This window comes from Cuculus canorus, chromosome 2 (assembly GCF_017976375.1).
Source record: "Cuculus canorus isolate bCucCan1 chromosome 2, bCucCan1.pri, whole genome shotgun sequence".
Lineage (NCBI taxonomy): Eukaryota > Metazoa > Chordata > Aves > Cuculiformes > Cuculidae > Cuculus > Cuculus canorus.
The window spans coordinates 69754803-69772537 of record NC_071402.1 but is presented as its reverse complement, the minus strand read 5'-3'; the positions used below and the strand labels follow the sequence as shown (position 1 = coordinate 69772537).

Below are 17735 nucleotides of genomic sequence, written 5' to 3'. Positions count from 1 at the left end.
CTAGCACAATATTTATTCAAAATCTAGTGCTTTCTTGAAAAGAAATAAAAAGATTTTTAAGGAATTGAGAGAAAGCATTGAAAATCATTCTTTGTTAGCATAGATGGACACTGAAGTATTATTTCTTTGTTCTACAGAAATTATCATGCCTTTTATAAAGCTGTTGGGTTTCTGAAAGCTGTAAACATGAATCCAGCTGTCAGAAACTTAATACACAGCCTCTTCTTCCATGCTGATGTCTTAACAACATTTTATTGTTGAGTCTGACAAGCTTACTGCTTATTATATGTCAAATTGGCTACTTTTTAAAACCATAAATTTTACTTTATTCCAATTTTCACCATATTAATTGAGCTCCATTCTAAGAAGCACTGGAACACAACAATATAAAAGAGAATACAGTGATCAAGGATGCAATGCAGGGGCTGTGACCAGGAATGAAATGTTTAAAATTACACTCACTTAAACACTACAAGCCATGGACCCCATTAGACAGTTCAGAGCACTTCTCTCTATTAGTTCCAAATAGCTGACCCTGGGTTTTCTTTTAGCTCTGTGACTATATTACCACTTTCTTGTCTTCTCTGCATTGGGAGGCTAAGCCTGTGATCTCAAGAAATGAGTGTGTCTGAAGCATACTGAGAAACTTCTTTTGGTATTAATTGTTCCATTATTACTCATGCTTTAGAGAACAGAAAAGAATCCTGTACCCACAAAATTAAGTACTAAAGACCAGTGAACAACTAATACCAGTCTAAACTGGAGGGAGAGAAGGAGCATGTAAAGGAATGGACAGGCCTGAGCAGTCTTGGGTGTTGCAGACATGCACACTGGGTGCCACAAGTGTGCATTGGTGGGTACCTATAAGCTAATTCGCTTTGCCCTGTGCTTGTCCTCCATGCCCATGGGTCAATAGACATCAGAAAACGTTATACCCGCAAACATTTCTGCAGAGGGTTTCAGCCATCAGGAACTGTACTGCCCTTGCTTTACTTGTTGGCTTGTTGAGTTTTGCTTTGTTGGACTGTTTTCAAACGGAGGCCAGTCAGTCATTAGGTGACAGTATGTTTCTTTTAACTCCTAAGTCAGCAAATCACACTTACTGATCACACAAGGACTCTGTAACCCTTCCTGAACAGATGTGAATGTAAAACAAGGCCTATACTTGCACTCAACTCCCACAATGTTGAGATGTTTTTTCTTTCACAAAACCCAGATGGTTTGCCTTCATTTGAAAACAATTGCATCTTGTTAGGGCCAGGCTTTGGGCTTCCACTGCAGGATACCCTTCCATTGGTGGAATACTGGAGTTTAGCCAAGGCTAGCAGGAGGTACCTAGTGGGGAATGTATGTAGTGAGCTAGGCTCTGTCACCCACAGAAAGCACAGCACTGAGCTGTGTAAGGAAAGAAGCAGCAGCATGGAGCTGCTCAGATCTCCGTAACTAAGGCACATTTTCCCCTCACCCAGAGCCAGCTGCACTGGGAGGGAGAGGTTTCAGGGCATAATGGACCTGGAAACTTCATTTATACGAAGCAGATTCATCTAATTACCTACAGAGAAACAATCTGTCTCTTCTGGCTACCAGACTGCAAAACATCCAAAATTAAATGTCGATCCATATAATCCATCCACACAATGCCATTCTCTTTTCTTATCTGCACTGGGCTCAGAGCAAAAGAAACATTATTAATGTTCCAATTTCATATGCCATTAAATTTCTGGCGAGTGTTAGAAACAAAGGTAGAATGTTACTCTAGCATACTAGAGACCACAAACATGCCTGGACAGAAACGCTATTGTACAGGCTCTCTTCATAGATGATTGCTAAGAAAGACTAGTTTCACTAAAAGATGAAAAGAGGGTAAAAGCTGTATTCCATACAGCTGCCTAAGTTATCTGAGCAGGCTGATTTGGGCAGTTTTCAGACTGCTTTTTGACTCCTGAGCACCCAGAACGCCTGCTGCAGTCCCAACAGTCAGGTCCTTTGGAGCTTTTAGGAGGAGGTGCTCCAGGGATGCTACATTAGATCTTGCTGAGCTTTCCAGCAGGAGTAGGAATAGTTTCTGGCCTTTGGGAGCCACGCCACATATGAATGCATAAGCTCCAGTGTCTGGATTTGCCTAGTAAACAGCAGCTCCTTCTGTTTGCTTCTAAAGGAAGAGTTAGCCCCAGGATGATGGGGAACTCAAAATATGAATTCATAGAATCATAGAATTGTTTAGGTTGGAAGAGACCTTAAAGGCCATCTCATTCCAACCCCCCTGCCATGGGCAGGGACACTTCCCACCAGATCAGGCTGCTCAGGGCCCCATCCAACCTGGCCTTGAACACCAGGCATGTATCAAGTGGGAGAACACAGGAAAGACGCAACTTTGGCTGAGGTCTTCTGTGCTTCTGCACAGATGACTAATCCTGGCTGGGGCTGTGCACTGGTGAACCTTCAGTGGGGCACTGGGTAAAGCAGGCTCTGTTCTTCAAAACTCAAGCAAGTGTCTTGGAGAGCTAGTGCCCTCTATGTCCCTCCTCCATGACAAGGGGCACGGCTACAGCTCTCATCCCATGTGATCCACAACAGGAATATCTTGATTCAGCAAATAAGACTGCATGAAGAATCTGATCATTGCAGCTAGGGAGGGGTGCCAGATTCTTATAAGAAAGACAAGGGTGTGGAAGGCTTATATGATGCACATGATGTCTCTTACTTAGCAGTTTCACAAAGGTTCCAGCTAGACAAAGGAGGGGGGAAGCACAACTTTCACGCGTTCTTTTGGTGATCTTCAAAGGCAAGGAGGTAATGGCTCTCACTGTAGCGGCCTGGAAGTACTTTTCTGTCTTCACTCCTTCTGGCTCTGTAAGATTCTAAGGAGGCATGAAGCACGACAGATGTTTCAGTTCTTCCTGAGCATTTTTGCTATTTGCCAGCCATGGTGATTGTTAGTTGACCTCATTAGATAGAACAGGCTAAGCAACATATCATCAGGAAGAATGCCCTGCCAAGGTAAACCTACCTTGGTGATTTAATATGTCAAATGTATCCTTTCAGGCAGAAAAGCATTGATGTTAGGTCTCCTGGGAACAGACTACTCTGTTATTCTCCCTCTGAGCAGAGCCTGGCACCATGTGTCTCCTGAACTATGGCGGGGCTCCTACACATCATTGCGATTAACAGAACTTCTTTCATCACATACTAGCATTTACAGACATGCCAGCTAGGAGACAGAGCTGACATATCCACAATGCATTGTCACAGTCTTGTGACACCACTGCCACATTTGCCTCCAGTATTCCAGGGAATAAATGAAAGATTTCCCTTTTCCCACATTCTGTTTACCTAAATCCTCCCTCCCCCTCTGTACCTCTGTAAGGCTGTTGCATCATTTCCTCAGCTCCTTCCCTGACTTTCAGGTATCACTGCTGACACACTTCCAATGAGCTGCCATGTATCATATACTGATCATCCTGGCCCACACACATTAAAAATGTTGTATTTTTATACCTTTGACACCCTTCATTTCCTGTAGCCTCACTCTTAAAGCTGAGCAAACCTGTTTCCCCATAGTGACAGAACACAGAGGATTTGAAGCTGAACCATTTTTAAATTCCATTGTTCTGAGCAATTATAGCTGACACGATGTTGCACTCGCTGCTGTTCCAGTTGAGTCCCAGTGCGGTTGCTTCTTTTACTTAGCCTGAAATTTGCCAGTGAGTTTATTGCTCATCCAAGTGGGTGACTAACAGCAACAGCTCTGCTAAAGCATCATGTACATAAGGATCCGTGCAAGCTTCCCCCACAGCACGAACACCTCAGCTGTGACCTGTTATACACACGTAAATCCAGATCTGATCTCTGTATGAAGACTGTCAAATTGTGCAGTAGCTCTGCACCGTGAATAAGAGTGAGTGAAGGGAGGGAGGAAAGAAGGAGGGGGAAGCAAACGGCTTCTAATTCATGATGGAAAGAGGTTAAAATATTGGAAAAGCTGATCCGTTCAAGGTACTTAAGTCAACATCTAGTGAAAGCTAGGAACTGTGCTGGGGATCCAGGAGGATTTGTTTAATTCCTATTATAAGAAAGATCACATAAGATTATAAATCCTCAAGTGTCTTCCCCTCACCTACTTTATTTTCATTCATGACCTGATTAGGGTTTGAATCCAGATCCCCTTAAGTGAATAAAGCTCCAAAGACACAGCTCACATAAAGACAGTGATTTTTTTTCTAGAAATACACAGCAAAAGCACACGGGCTTTGAAGCTGACAAGTCCTTACACTTGAACCTTTCCTTAAAGGAGACATCACAACGAAAAACCCAAAGAATCATAAAAAATGTAGCTAAGACAGACTAGCACTCTGAGTCACCTCACTTATGTCCCCTTTCTAACATAAATAATGCATAGATCCCCGTCTCATTTACATTTGCATCCAGGGCTTGCATCTGTATAGAGAGCACAGGCTGCAGGATGACATCTGTACCCACGCGTGTCCTGAGACGTTTTCTCTACCACAGTCCAGTCCTTTCCTCAAGGCAAGTCGAGACAGCACAAGCCATCCACACTTACGTATTTGCAATACTTAAAGCAAAACGACATGATCATGGGTCTGTACCTGTTTCCAGGACAGGGAGGAAAAAGAGAGAGATGGCAATCGACCTGGCCTAAAAATTTGCATGTGTATAAGCTTGTGAAGAACGTTAGTGTGTGAAACAGGCTAGAGGATTGAATGTCTCTTTGTTCAGCCTAAATGTCCCTTTGTGTACTGAGAACCAAGGCAGGGGAATCAATTGCTCAAGAACCCAAAATTGGCTGATAGACAATACCTCTTGCCAGCCAAGAGTTTCCCTTGGGGTTCACAAAGCAGAAGCAAATTGTTTTTCATATGGTATTTGTAAATAACCCCACATCCCCAAACTAGCTTTTCCTAACATTTTTCTTAACAAATCACCTGCAATGCTCAGTGAGGAACAGCTTAATGGTAACGTCATCTCTGTTTGTCTTCTGTAAACTGAACAGCAAAAATGTATCTTAAAATTGGCCATTCCTCGATGGCAGACAAAGATGCGAGTAATGCAAAAATCAGCTGCAGTAGATATCTATGAGAAGCGGAATCTCAGATCCTTCCTTGTGCTAACCTACTAGACTTACAGCAACCCAAGGATTTGGGAAAGCTTGAGTAACAGGTGGAGAATACAAAGACCGCTTGTTGAGGACAAACTACCAACACGCAACACACAGTGCCGGCCAAAAAGAAAAAAACCCTGCTGAGGTAGCTGTACATTTGTTCAGGAGCCTGTGCTTAATTCTAAGGATAATTAGGATCTGCCCAGAGCCAAAGTGGATATAAATAGTAACTGAAACCTGCAAGTATCTCTCTCCCATCAGTTAGCCCTTGAACTGTTTGGCAAAAGGGACTCTTTGTGATACTAACAAATTGTCTGATCAATCACAGCATATCAGCACTGACTCATGCAAGCTGCAAAGGGGTTTTAAATGCCAGAGAGAGCTGGTCTTTTGTATTCTGGCAGCTCCTCACTGCTGCTTTATACCACTCCCTCTCAAATGAAGAGTCTGGAATAAATGCAAAAGAAAGGAAGGAGAAAAAAAAAGAAGAAAATATGTCAGTTGTTTCACAATGTTTAGTGTGCCCCTGGAGCTTAATTATGTGGGAACTGTGATATGCAGTCTGTCAGCTAGAAGGTGGCAGATCCCTGTGGCACAGTTTGAAAGGTGTGTTGTGAAACACTACTTGTTTGCTCTAGACCTACAGATACTGTATGACACGCTCTGTGCAAACCACAGGTTCCCACAGTCGTGTGTGGGTTCCTCACATTTCTCACTTGTGGTGTCTGTGGCAGTGTGCTCCCAGGTTCAGCTTCCAGCATCCCCATGCACACTGTGGTTTGATTCTCCAGTCAGCACAATGGCACATAAACATCTCCATCCTCACCAAAGAAATAAACTCACTTGTGTTATCTTCCTGCTGCTCTGTAACTCTAAACCACATGCAGGGCTCAGTGATCGGCACCAAAAACTCACGAATTTTTCATCTCTAAGTCAGGACTATAGCTATGGGAGACAGTGTATTGCCCCCTAGGAATGTGATAAACAGTTCTTCAGCATCATTCCGAAATGAAACAGTGCAAAGATCATCTTCTGGAATATATTTCTAAATGTATTGCATAATTTTCTCAGGGTTTTTATTTTTTAAATTATAGGCACTAGAACCATTCATTTCTAAGGCTCTCACTTGAGCTGCTGTCTAGCTGCCATAAAGAAAACTACAGAAATTTTCCTGTCCCAGTTTTTATATTCCACTTGTAAACATTCACTTCATTCTCAGAATTAAAAGGGAACAGCTTCCTCTTCTACTACATGCAGGAGGTGCCTTCATAAATTTGTCACATCCTGATGTTAGTAGCATATGGTATTGAAAATGTTCCTACTGCTTAGAGAGAGAGCTGTTACAAATATTTCAAGCAACAGTTTGTTAAATTTGGATCCAGTCCTATTGTGCACCAATATTTTTCTCATGCTTTCACACCTAACTGTATAACAAAGACACCCCATGAAGTTTCATAAAGGATTAGTTAGACCATAGATATTTGGAGCCTTTAAAAGAGCATTTAATTTCAAATAGTATGTGCATAAGGCTGAGTCTGGTTCTTTCTTCTTTCTTTTACAATGTACAGAGGAACAAATCCTCATCTTTTTTGTGACACCATGAAATAAAAGAAGATCTACGCTGTACATGAAGAAAATCAGCCTGTCTTGCTTTACAGCTGGAGGAACATATGCTGTGCCTTACAGAAACTAAGATATAGTTCTTGCCCTGGGTGCCTTGGAAGTTGAAATATGACAGAACAGAAAACAAGGGATGAGAAATTGGAGTTTTAAGAATAAGGCCAGAAGGCAGGACTTCTCAGGGATTTAATATAGAACTGCCATCAAAAGACAGGACTGGGGAGAGGATAACATGGTTAGTCCTCCAGACTGGGTAGCAGGATATGTCATAAGGAGTCAAAGAGGGGCAGAATCACAGCCCTGGAGGAATACATGGAGTTAAATGTTTGTCTTCCATGAAGAAACTATTTCTAATCTGTTCCCTCAAAAGGATGCTGTGTCTCTGGGCAGTGCAATGCTACCCTGAATCAATTTTCCCAGAAGACAACTGAACAGTCACTCGGAAATGGCTGAGCTACTGGTATTTGGCTAGATGTTTGGGTAGGGGGAGTACAGAAGATAACTGAGTGGTTTTATGGCCTGCTGGTACAGTGGTTTACCAGGGCTTCCTGTAGACCCTCCCTTCCCTTCTTCCATGTTTTAGGTGGAAAATGGTGTGGTTTCTCCTCATTCCTTCACCACGAACATGTTGCCTACCCTTCCCAGGGCTTATGTAGCCACAGCTGCTCGCTGTAACAGTTAACTGTTGCCTGGTCTCTGATTACTTACTTGTGCAATGTATCGGGGAAGGATGATCTTTCATACTTGACAGCAGGGAAGCTCAAGTGCAGAAGAACTCATCTCTAGTTGCCCAAGCAATTTTGTGGCTAAGCAGGGAGTTGAATTAGGGTTTCCATGATTAAGGTGAGGTCCTGACTTACTGGCTATAACTCTTAAGCCATACATCGTTAGCACTGAAAATTCAAGGGTTTAAATTGAACCATGCATCATTATTTTTCCACAATATGTGCTATCCTGCAACAATCTTGCTTCCCCTCCTTCTCCCTGAAATTATATGACTTTTCTCATTGGGGCCAAACCTACAGACACCTACTTAATCCAATTTGACTGCTAAAGCCTTGTGCAAAACAATGCAGGTAAGAAGGAAACGAGGAATGCTCAGCTTGCTCTGAAATTTATTTACAACATAGCAGCAGCTAAAGAATACAGGTATGGCATGCATGAAAAGGCAGCCCAGGATGTTCTCCCTTGAAAAATTAAGGCAGGGCAAGTGGAATTGAAATATGCATAAGTTTAGTACATTTCCTATCTCACCTTAGTAATGCTGTACTCTGAATGCAACAGCAAGCACTGTTTCTAGTCTTAAACTATCCATTCACACATGACCACTAAGCATATTCAGGAGAAAATACGAATGTAAGAAATATAGTATGATATTCTGTAGAAAAGACACACGCAAAAAAAACAGAGGGCAAACCCAAAGGCAATCAAACAAGAAACATGCCGCATAAAACACAGTGGATACAACACAGAATTCACAGAGGTGAGAGCACTGCTTTAAGCAAAAACTGAAAGGGAAAACCCAGCCTCCTTCCTTCACGTGCTGTCAGATTTAACATTTCTGTTCCTGATATCTAAAGCAATCAGAATAACCACAATTTAATACTTCTTAGGTCTAACTAGACCAGATGTAACCTAGCTCTCAGATGAAAGATCTACCAGGGAACAACAAATACACAAAGATAATTGTTAACAAAATCCTTTGCAGGACAAGTTGACCCGATACATTATTTTGAAAAGAAACAAAATGATTCAAGCATCAAAATAATTTGCATTCAACAGGAATAGTATGTACAAGGATACCACAGGAACTTGGGATAACAGTCATACTAATCTTTCTGCCTCTACTTTTGTTTCTAAAGCATTCTATTTGGCTTTATTTTTGCCACAAACAACCTTATCTTTTGTCCACAAATCACCCTTGAAAAGAATCAAGTATTTCAGGTTTCACTTAGATTTACCTCTGACTGGGAAATTAGCTTTTCATAATCTTACCACCTAGCAGCATTTTTTGGTTGCAGGACTTTGTCACAAGTCTTGAAGTATTTTTGAAACAGGACGTACCCACTTTAAATACTGACCAAGCAGTGAAAATAGCAGCTTGAAATTTAGTTAAAAGCACACAAGCGAGTAAAAAAACAATACACTAGCTAACATTTCACATTCAGACACCTAAAGTGAGATGGATGAATAGATTCTGTCTTCAGAACACCCTTAAAGACCATTTCCACGAGTGGTGGGTAGCCTCAGAAAACTCCAGAGGTTCTTGTTTCTCAGCTACAAAGTAAAAACTACAGTGATAAAATCAAAACATGGCGATTTCCTGGGGCCTTCTCTCCTATTTTCTCAGCATTTTTTGGCTGTATTGATCATATTGTTGGGACAAATTTCCTACTTCCATCATATCAGTCATTTGAGTTACCTGAAGAAACTGTAGAGCAGCTATAAAAAGTTAGGTTGATGTGGATACTTGAGGTAAAATAAGGCGCAGCCTCAGGAACTATGTGATTTTGGAAAACTGGCCTAAGTTATGCCAGAACTAGAAAGGTGAAATATTAAACAGATTACCTGTGTGCCTACTCTAAAAGCAGCTTCCACTTGAGCCTTAAGGATGTTGCACTTCATGTGGTCAGGTACAGAGGATGGTGACACAGGTGCATGAAGAGTCTTTTCAGACACTTTCTTGTCTTCAACCTAGATTTAATATAAAAGAAAAGCATGATGACATACATTAGAAAGATAAGGTTGCAAAATTGTCAAAGGTAAATTTTTTACTTGTAACAACATGATTCAACAATACTGGAAAAAATCTCCATGCTTACACCAATAGATACATATTACAATAAAAAGTTTTCAAAATATTTAGTGATTTGATAATTTTTTCAAGACAAAAAAACCCAGCCTGAGTGATAGAAGCAAGAAACTGATGTGGAGTGAAGATACATGGAAAAAGCCCAGCCAGGGCCTGGAGTGGTTGTCCCTACCTTTGGTAACTCTAAGGAAAGCATTGTCTGAAAATATCCCACTGCCAGCAGAAGGAAAAGTTCACAACACATCAGCTGTAGTGAATGTTGATTTCTTGCATCATCCTAAGAATGTAAAGGGGCTTTACAAATCTAACCAGAGATTTGAAGGGATGTCCATATAATTTCAAGCCAAGCAAAATCTCCTTAATCAGAAAGAAAAAAATAATATCTAGGGAGTTTAAACATTGCTGCTGCTATTTTCACCTGATATCAACTCCTTACCTATGCAGTGATCTGGGTCAGAAATCTAAAGCCTTAGAAAGGCCAGTTTAGTGACCTCTTCAAACATGACCTAAAGGTTTTGTGCCTTGAACAAACTACATCCAGCAGAAATCCAGTATTAACAAACTTCCCATGCAGAAAAGGGAAAAAAAAAAACCTAAAAGAACAACATAATACTAATGTTTAAACAAACAGGATATCAATAAGACCAGGATTATAAATGTGAACTCTTAAACAATCAAACTGTAATATCTTATATATTTTAAAAGAAGAGTTGGTTAATGCCAAACCTTCCTATTCTTCCAGAAAATCTTCCAGAGACCTTATCACTGTTTACTGCTCCCTGAAAGGAGGTTGTAGTGACATGGGTATTGATCTCTTCTCCCAAGTAACAAGTGACAGGATGAGAGGAAATGGAAATTGGGAAAAAATTCTTCACCAAAAGGGCTATCAGGCACTGGCAGAGGCTGCTGAGGGAAGTAGTTGAGTCACCATCCCAGGAGGTATTTAAAAGATGCATAGATGAGGGATAGGGGATATGGTTTAGTAGTGGACAGATATGGTTGGATTTGATGATCTCAAAGGTCTTTTCCAACCAAACAATTTTATGATTCTATGACAATGAGACCTGAATTACAACTGAGTAACAGTCTAGACTATGCACTCACTTTCCAGTTTCATTGCTGCAAAGAGCGAGCAATCGTATGTACATGGACTGAACGGATATGTAACGCTGTCATTCAGATTTCATTCAAAACAGGGACAAGGCACCAGTAAACCAAGTCCAGGATATCCTTGAGGTTCACCACTGACAAAGTATTTCAAGACAGAACTAGTCATTTTTAAGCCACTGAAACTACTATGTTATTAGCCCTTTAACTTCAATGTCTATCTCTTTTTATCCTTCCTTCTGCCCTCCCCAGGGCATCCCACTAGGGTTGGTAGTCTTAAGGTAGTCTTACTGACTCTTAGGTCTGCAAGCAATCACAAACAAAAGGGAACATCAAGACTGGGGTGGAGGGGGCTGGAGGCACTTTCTGCAAGTGGAGCAAATCACAAATGCAATTATGTTGCCTCAGGAAACTGTTCTGTAAGCACTGGGGAGGGATAGAGCCAGACCTCTGTAGAAATGCTATGGAGACTGCAAGATATTTCTCATGCATAAACAAAGTTGGTCCAAAAAACTTCTGCATCCAAAATGCCATAGCTGCCAGGTATGATTTTGAGCCAGTGTCTGTTAAAGGGTTGCCCGTCAAGAGATTTTTTTCCCTCTGGAAAATTTCCAGTAATTACATGTTTATTTGCCTACCCACATTTGTTGTTTTTAATGGAAGATATTTTTTGACTTTTCATTCTCCCCACTTTCCTCCTAAGCAAACCAGAAGATACTTAAAATGAAAAGTGACAGCATCTAACTAGAACAACTTATGGAACTGTAATCATTTGTTCAGTCTTGAATATAATGGTAGTTCTGGCAAACATACAAAAAAGACCCATGAAGTACTCATTTGCCATGGGTGGCTTTTCTGGGATACTCAATAGTCTGAGAAGTGGAAATAACCAAAAGGACAAAATTGACTGTAAAGAAAGCACAAATTTTCATTGACCAATAGTCTTGGTAGCCATGGTGCGCTACTACAGACTTTAAAAGGGCTGCTGTTATTATCAACTTTTAAGTATATTGATTTTTAACAGCAGACAGAACAATGCATGAAGCAGTGACATTTCTAAAGGCCATGCAAAATCCCACCTTTGATTTAACACTAGATATTAATTAAATATCATTTCAGTCAAGCAAGATTAAACAACTGTATTTTACTAGCTAGTAAAAGGCAACCAATGCTTATTTAGGACACAAGGTGGTTTTGCAACTTGAAAACTTCCAAAGTCGTCCATCTGTTGTTCCGATAGACGTAACTATTTTTCAGTCCTCGTGTTCTTCCTTCCCTGACTAATTACCCCATATTGACCAAGAGCATGATAAGAGCCCTCAGGGCTACCCTATAGTTGGCAACCCTCATAAAGCCTAAAATTTCTGCTGTAGGATTCAGGGTTATACCAAACGACTCCACATAATGGAGGTATTCCCAGTGCAGTGACTGATGTGCAAGTCTCATTTCAAGATTCTCATAACTTGAGAAGTCCAAATGCTGATGTTCACTCCCCTGACTGAAAAGGAAAGCTGCAGTCAATGCTGGAGGTTGCAGTCTTCTTGGAAGCCATTCCTAGCATTTAGTTTTGCTTTAGCCCTTTTTTGGGTCAGGCTATAAGGGTTTCAACCTTCAAGCAAGCAAAATTTGCTCTGCTTGCACCCCACTAGGAGCAGCAGCACCTTTAGTGACTGTTCACAGATGAAGAGGTCATTGCTGCAGTCAGGGCCTCATCCTGCTCACCAGATGCAGAGCCAGCAGTTGAGGGCCACGACCTCTCCCTGCCCCAGTAGTAGTGCTACTGCATAGAAATCCCATACAGGGCTTGAGAGCGCTCAGCCTCACCCAGACCTCCCCTATCTTCTGAATATATGTGAAAAGCAAACATTTCTTTGCCATCTTGCCTTGGTAACGATGGACTTTTCTGCCACAGTGCAGGCCATCCTGAATAATTTCTGAATTCTGCTCTCACACAGCTGATTAGCTGAGACTATTACACACATTTGTGCAATGTCATTGTATATCCGGTCTAAAAGAGAACTCAAATCACAGCACAAAGTAGCACCTCCTTACTGCAGACTACTGGCACTTCTAAGCATCTACAAAAGTTCCTATTGTTCCTTAATGCCACTAATCTTCAAATGTAACCCCATTGTTCATCCTCCAATTTAACTCCTAAAATATAACTGTCATCAAGAGAACAAAATAAAAAAATATTTCAGGACTATACCAAAACAAATAGTACCTTCTATGGTTCACTTCACTGCTTTATAAGAAAATCAAAGATCTAAGCCTGCCTGCATTAGCAATCTCTATATATTGTTGTTGCAAGAATGAAAGATGTAATCTACTTTATTTTGCTGTATAATAAAGAAGTCTTACATTTCCAGAATCCTTACTGCTTGCAATCATGAGTGAAGCATAAAGATACCAGCTGGATATTCAAATATTGTACCAGGTTGGCAGTTATTAAAATTTTATTTACATTTATAAACCAATGCATTCTGTACAGAAGTAATTCGAATATTAAACATGGTAGTAGCGTTAATGAGAATTCCAATTTTATAATTTCTTATTATGTAATTCCGAAAAATCTGAGATCCCCCTTTTAATTGAAAGTCTGAAACTTAAGCTTGCATTTGCAAGGAATAATCTTCTTGCTTAAAACTGCAATCTAAACTTATGCTAAAAGGTTCAGAAAAAAAGGAAAAAGCCCCATTAAGTAAAGATACCTGGTAACACTCCAATTTTCCATCTGTAGTTCTGCTGGTGCTAAAAAATAGCAATGTGTTCACAACAGTTTCACCATTGATGCAGAACTTCATTTTTCCAGAGGAGAACACTGGAGAATTGTGTTTAAATGTATTTGATAGAAGTGGGTTGAACAGGTTCAGATATACACACCCATAAAACTAGATGCCTTTTTTTGTTTATATATAATTCAGGTCTTAGGTTTGCTTTTCTCCACCAAATGTTTACTTTAAATTCAATTACATTTGCTGATACTAGAACAAAAGGCAGATTTGTACAGTGTTAGATAATGATGACACTGTATTTGGTTTGCAAAGCTAACTGAATACTAAGTACGCATAAAGAATATAAAATAGTTGTATGAAACACAGCAACACCACTCCTGTTTCAATTCTCTCTGCTTTGAAAAGTTCATGCTTTGTTCCACATTAAACTTTGCAAGAGCAAGATTCATGACCTTTTGCCTTTGTGAATCTATCAATAGTCTCTTTACCCAAACAGTATGTTTAAAACATGTATTCAGTTGTAAACATCTGGAAAATAGAATATGTTGTTTAGGAATACAGGTTTATTCTTTGTTGCTAGTCATCATGGCATTTGGGAGGTAAAATTTTAATGAAGACAACGCAGATATGTAGGTTCACATTAGCTATGTGAGGTCAAACTCTTTGGTTTCCTGGGACTCAACTACATCTGCTAATGTGCATGAAAAAATACAGACTCTTTCTCCCCCTTTCCACTAGTAGGTTTATTGATTTTTTTTCTCATGTGAAATCTAGCACCAATTACAAAAAGACACTATAATGGTAAGACCTGTATGATTATGTGCTATTTTTATTTGAGGCAAAGTTTGCAAGCAGAAGCTGCATCTTTTATGGGAAAACTACACTTGGAAAAACAAAGAAAGAAACCAACCCCTTATTGAGCCATCAGACACACAAGACCTTCGTCAGTTCAGCTATCAGTTGGTCTAATGAAAGTTATAACTCCCAATTAATCTTGTTTTGCTTATACCCTTGGAGCAAGACTCTTGGTATCGTATTTACTTTATAAAATGCTATTGCTCAATATTATTAGATCCTGCCTGTCAGTGACAAGTTTCATGATAGCCATAATGGGTCATGGTAGCCACATTTGCTGGGGTATACCCTCTGATCACTGTATCACACAGAAGAGTCTCAGATATATCAACAAAAGGAGTTGGTCTTGTGGGGTTTTTTAACCCCCAAACAATATTTGGAACTGCAGTAGGTTTAGGCTTTGCAGTTGTGGACAGGGCAGGTGCCTTCACAGCTTATTTGCAAGTGGTGTCATTTACAGGCAGTCAGCGGCATAACTGGATAGCCCTGTAATATGATATTGTCGTGCTAGCAAAAGGCCATAAACTTTGAACTGAATTTGCAAAGCCATTGAGGCTCATCAGGCTCACTCTCTCCAAATCTTTTTTGATCTGCCTGCAGCTTTGTTTTACTAGGTTTAGCTGTAACAGTAATAACACAAGCAGTTGTTCTTTGTAGAATCAGATATTTATGACTCTAACACAATGATATAGTATAAAGTAACACAGGACCGGTATAATAACCAGAGGCCTTGTGAAGCAGAGACACAGGAGGCTGTGTAGGAGAGCTCACACTTGCGGTGATAATGCAAGGGGTGTAGGCTGGCCCGGAGAAAGAATGGTTATAAACCACTCACCAATGACCAGTTAAAGAAACGCAGACCTAGAGCTGAATAATACTTGCTTTCAGGGCAATGAAGAATGTGAACACATATTATCTAGCATGTATACATAAAAGTCACCATGTATAGTGAATTCTTGTGTAGTAATGCAAAGATGCAGATCAATGAAGAAAGAGCAAGGTGCAAAAGCACATTTGCAAACAGAAAAGGACATGAAGCAGATCTTAGAGTGGAAACCATGAATGTGACCATCACAACATCCCCTCTGCTCCCCACCAGAATGAAATCACCAACATTAGGATGCAGGTTGACAGGGGAATGGTGAACGTAACATCAAGAAAAGGGCCAGAGACAATTTGAACTGTATTAGTATTTTTTCTTTTTATGTCATAGTTACACCTGGACTAATAATTACTAGAATTCCAAGATTTCAGAAATGCTAAGAGCACATTCTTGGCTTTATATGTCTTTATATATATATACACACAGACACACACACACACATATACACATACACACATGGAGCAAAGAGGGATGGGAGAATGTATTTTTCTAAGGAAAGGTTTGAAAGAGAGAAAATCAGAAATACATGCACAGCTACAGCACTTAGGATTGCTCTTCTGGAGATTAAGGAGTCCACTAGCACCAAAGGGCACAAAACACACGTTGAAACTGACTTTTATCATTCAGTAGGTAGACAGACATGTCCACTATAGCTAACAGTTCTGGAAAAGAGGTTGGACAGATCCATTCATCATTCCCATGAGACGAAGTCTGCTGTAGCGGGCAATCAAATTAATTAACTGCTGAATCTAATTTACCCAATTTCTTGGTAATACTCCTATGAGTTGATTATTAAGCCTGACAAATTCCAGCCCCAAAGCACTTTGCTTAAAAAAAAAATAATTAGCAACAGGAAGAGAAGGAGGGAAAGTTGAGACTCCATAATAGATGTGGAAACCATTGCTTTATTTTCAGAAATAGAGCAATTGAAGCAGCTTTATAACTGCTTCACCAATTTTTTTCAGCATAATATTTCAGAGGATGCAAAACTAGGGAATAAAAAGCACTTAGTAGAACAGAAATCAATGGAGTGGTGCAGGAGAGCTGTTACCATTTTATTTTTTGGCCAGAAACTAGACACACTGACCACCTATTAGAATCGCTTTGCTGCTGGAATGAGTAGTTAGTTACCATAACCAAAGGAGATACAAAGGCCACACTCATAATGAAAAATGCTTGTCACAGTTCAGGGCTGTCCAATCCTGTCTAACTTGCACTGCTGCCTTTGTGCTGGGTGATGCTCCATAGCATTTCAGCCCAGAGTTAACTGAATATTTACAGCACGTCCCTCCCTTTCATTGGAAAAGCCATCTGCTGAGACAACTCCAGGCTCTGCCCAAAGACCTGCAGTTTGTTTGTTTTAATTTTATGAACTCTGTGTACACATTTCACTAGGATCCAGGTCAGAAAATGGTGCTTGGAGAAGAAAACACAAGCAAAGGGCCAAAAGAACTTCAGAATGGTTTGTCGGTCACAACCCACAGCCTGTAATGTGAGGGCTTGATCGCTGAAGTGCTTTCTGGTGGTGACTCTCGGCATGTTTCAAGAACATGTACAATATTTAGATGGTTCAAAAACGGGAACTTTAACACATTTTGAGGGAATGGCTTCCTCTGCATTCACACGGAAATTGCCGCTCACGGGATTGCTGCCCAGCTCCTAAACCTAAATCCTCTACGACTGCCAGTAGAGGATTTTCATTAGACAGCCCATGTCTCTAGCCTTGCCTTCTGTTGAGCTTCTGCCAGAAACTGAAGCATTTAGAAGCTCCTGGTGGTCATTGCAAGACATTTTCATCAGCTAAACTTTGACTGATGGAAGTCTTACCACACCAGACACAGGCTGCATTTACTATGCAGCTGCATTTACTGTGAAGAACTGACTTGCTGTGATACTGGTTTCTGCTAATTAGTTCTTAAATAAATAATCCATTCGACTGTGGACAAGATTCTAGAGCTGTCAGAACAAGTCAAAGAAAACCGTTAATTATAGGAGAACTGAATGCTCCCTCCATGGATTTTCAGAGAAGAAAGAAGAGCAAGAGGATCAAAGGTCAGACTTTGCCAGGCAGAAGTCACAGGGACTCTTTTGGGACTACTTGCACACTACAGTGGAACACAGGACCAAAGTGGTTTAAGCTTTTATTGAAAGAAAGAACAAAGACCATAGATCTACTCATTTTCAGATCACAAGCGTACCATTGAGGGCACTGCTTGAATTTTTTTCCATACACAAGCCGGACTTTTTTATCTACTTGTGCACTGTGGTCAACACAGAGGAAGTCCTTTCACTTCTTTGCTTCAGCTATTTATATATGCCAGACTCGGCTGTCAATAAGCTCAGTGGTGTAGAACCATCCTTTAAAGCATATTTGAGGTATCGCACCTAAGTGAATGTTCTCAGCTGGCTTTAAGATGGAGTACTAGTACTCACATCAGAACTACAGTGTTCCTCTCACAAGACCTGAGTATTCACTGGATGAATCCATGAGATGAAGAATTTTCCTTTGGCAAACTATGTCAAAACTTAATTAGCTTTGCCTATAAAAAACTGCACTTATTTCCAGTTAAGTGTATTTCTAGAAGAAGAATCTGACAAATGTCC

The 17735-nt window shown here is 40.4% G+C and overlaps 1 protein-coding gene across 3 annotated transcripts in view; it reads right to left on the bottom strand.

Moving 5' to 3' along the window:
* The window catches only part of EPB41L4B (erythrocyte membrane protein band 4.1 like 4B), a 178641-nt gene that overhangs the window by 56249 nt on the left and 104657 nt on the right, over nucleotides 1-17735 (bottom strand). For all 3 annotated transcript variants that reach the window (XM_054058998.1, XM_054058999.1, XM_054059000.1), the window contains exon 18: nucleotides 9308-9433. In XM_054058998.1, the coding sequence (XP_053914973.1) occupies nucleotides 9308-9433 (126 nt within the window). The remainder of the gene's footprint in view (nucleotides 1-9307; nucleotides 9434-17735) is intronic.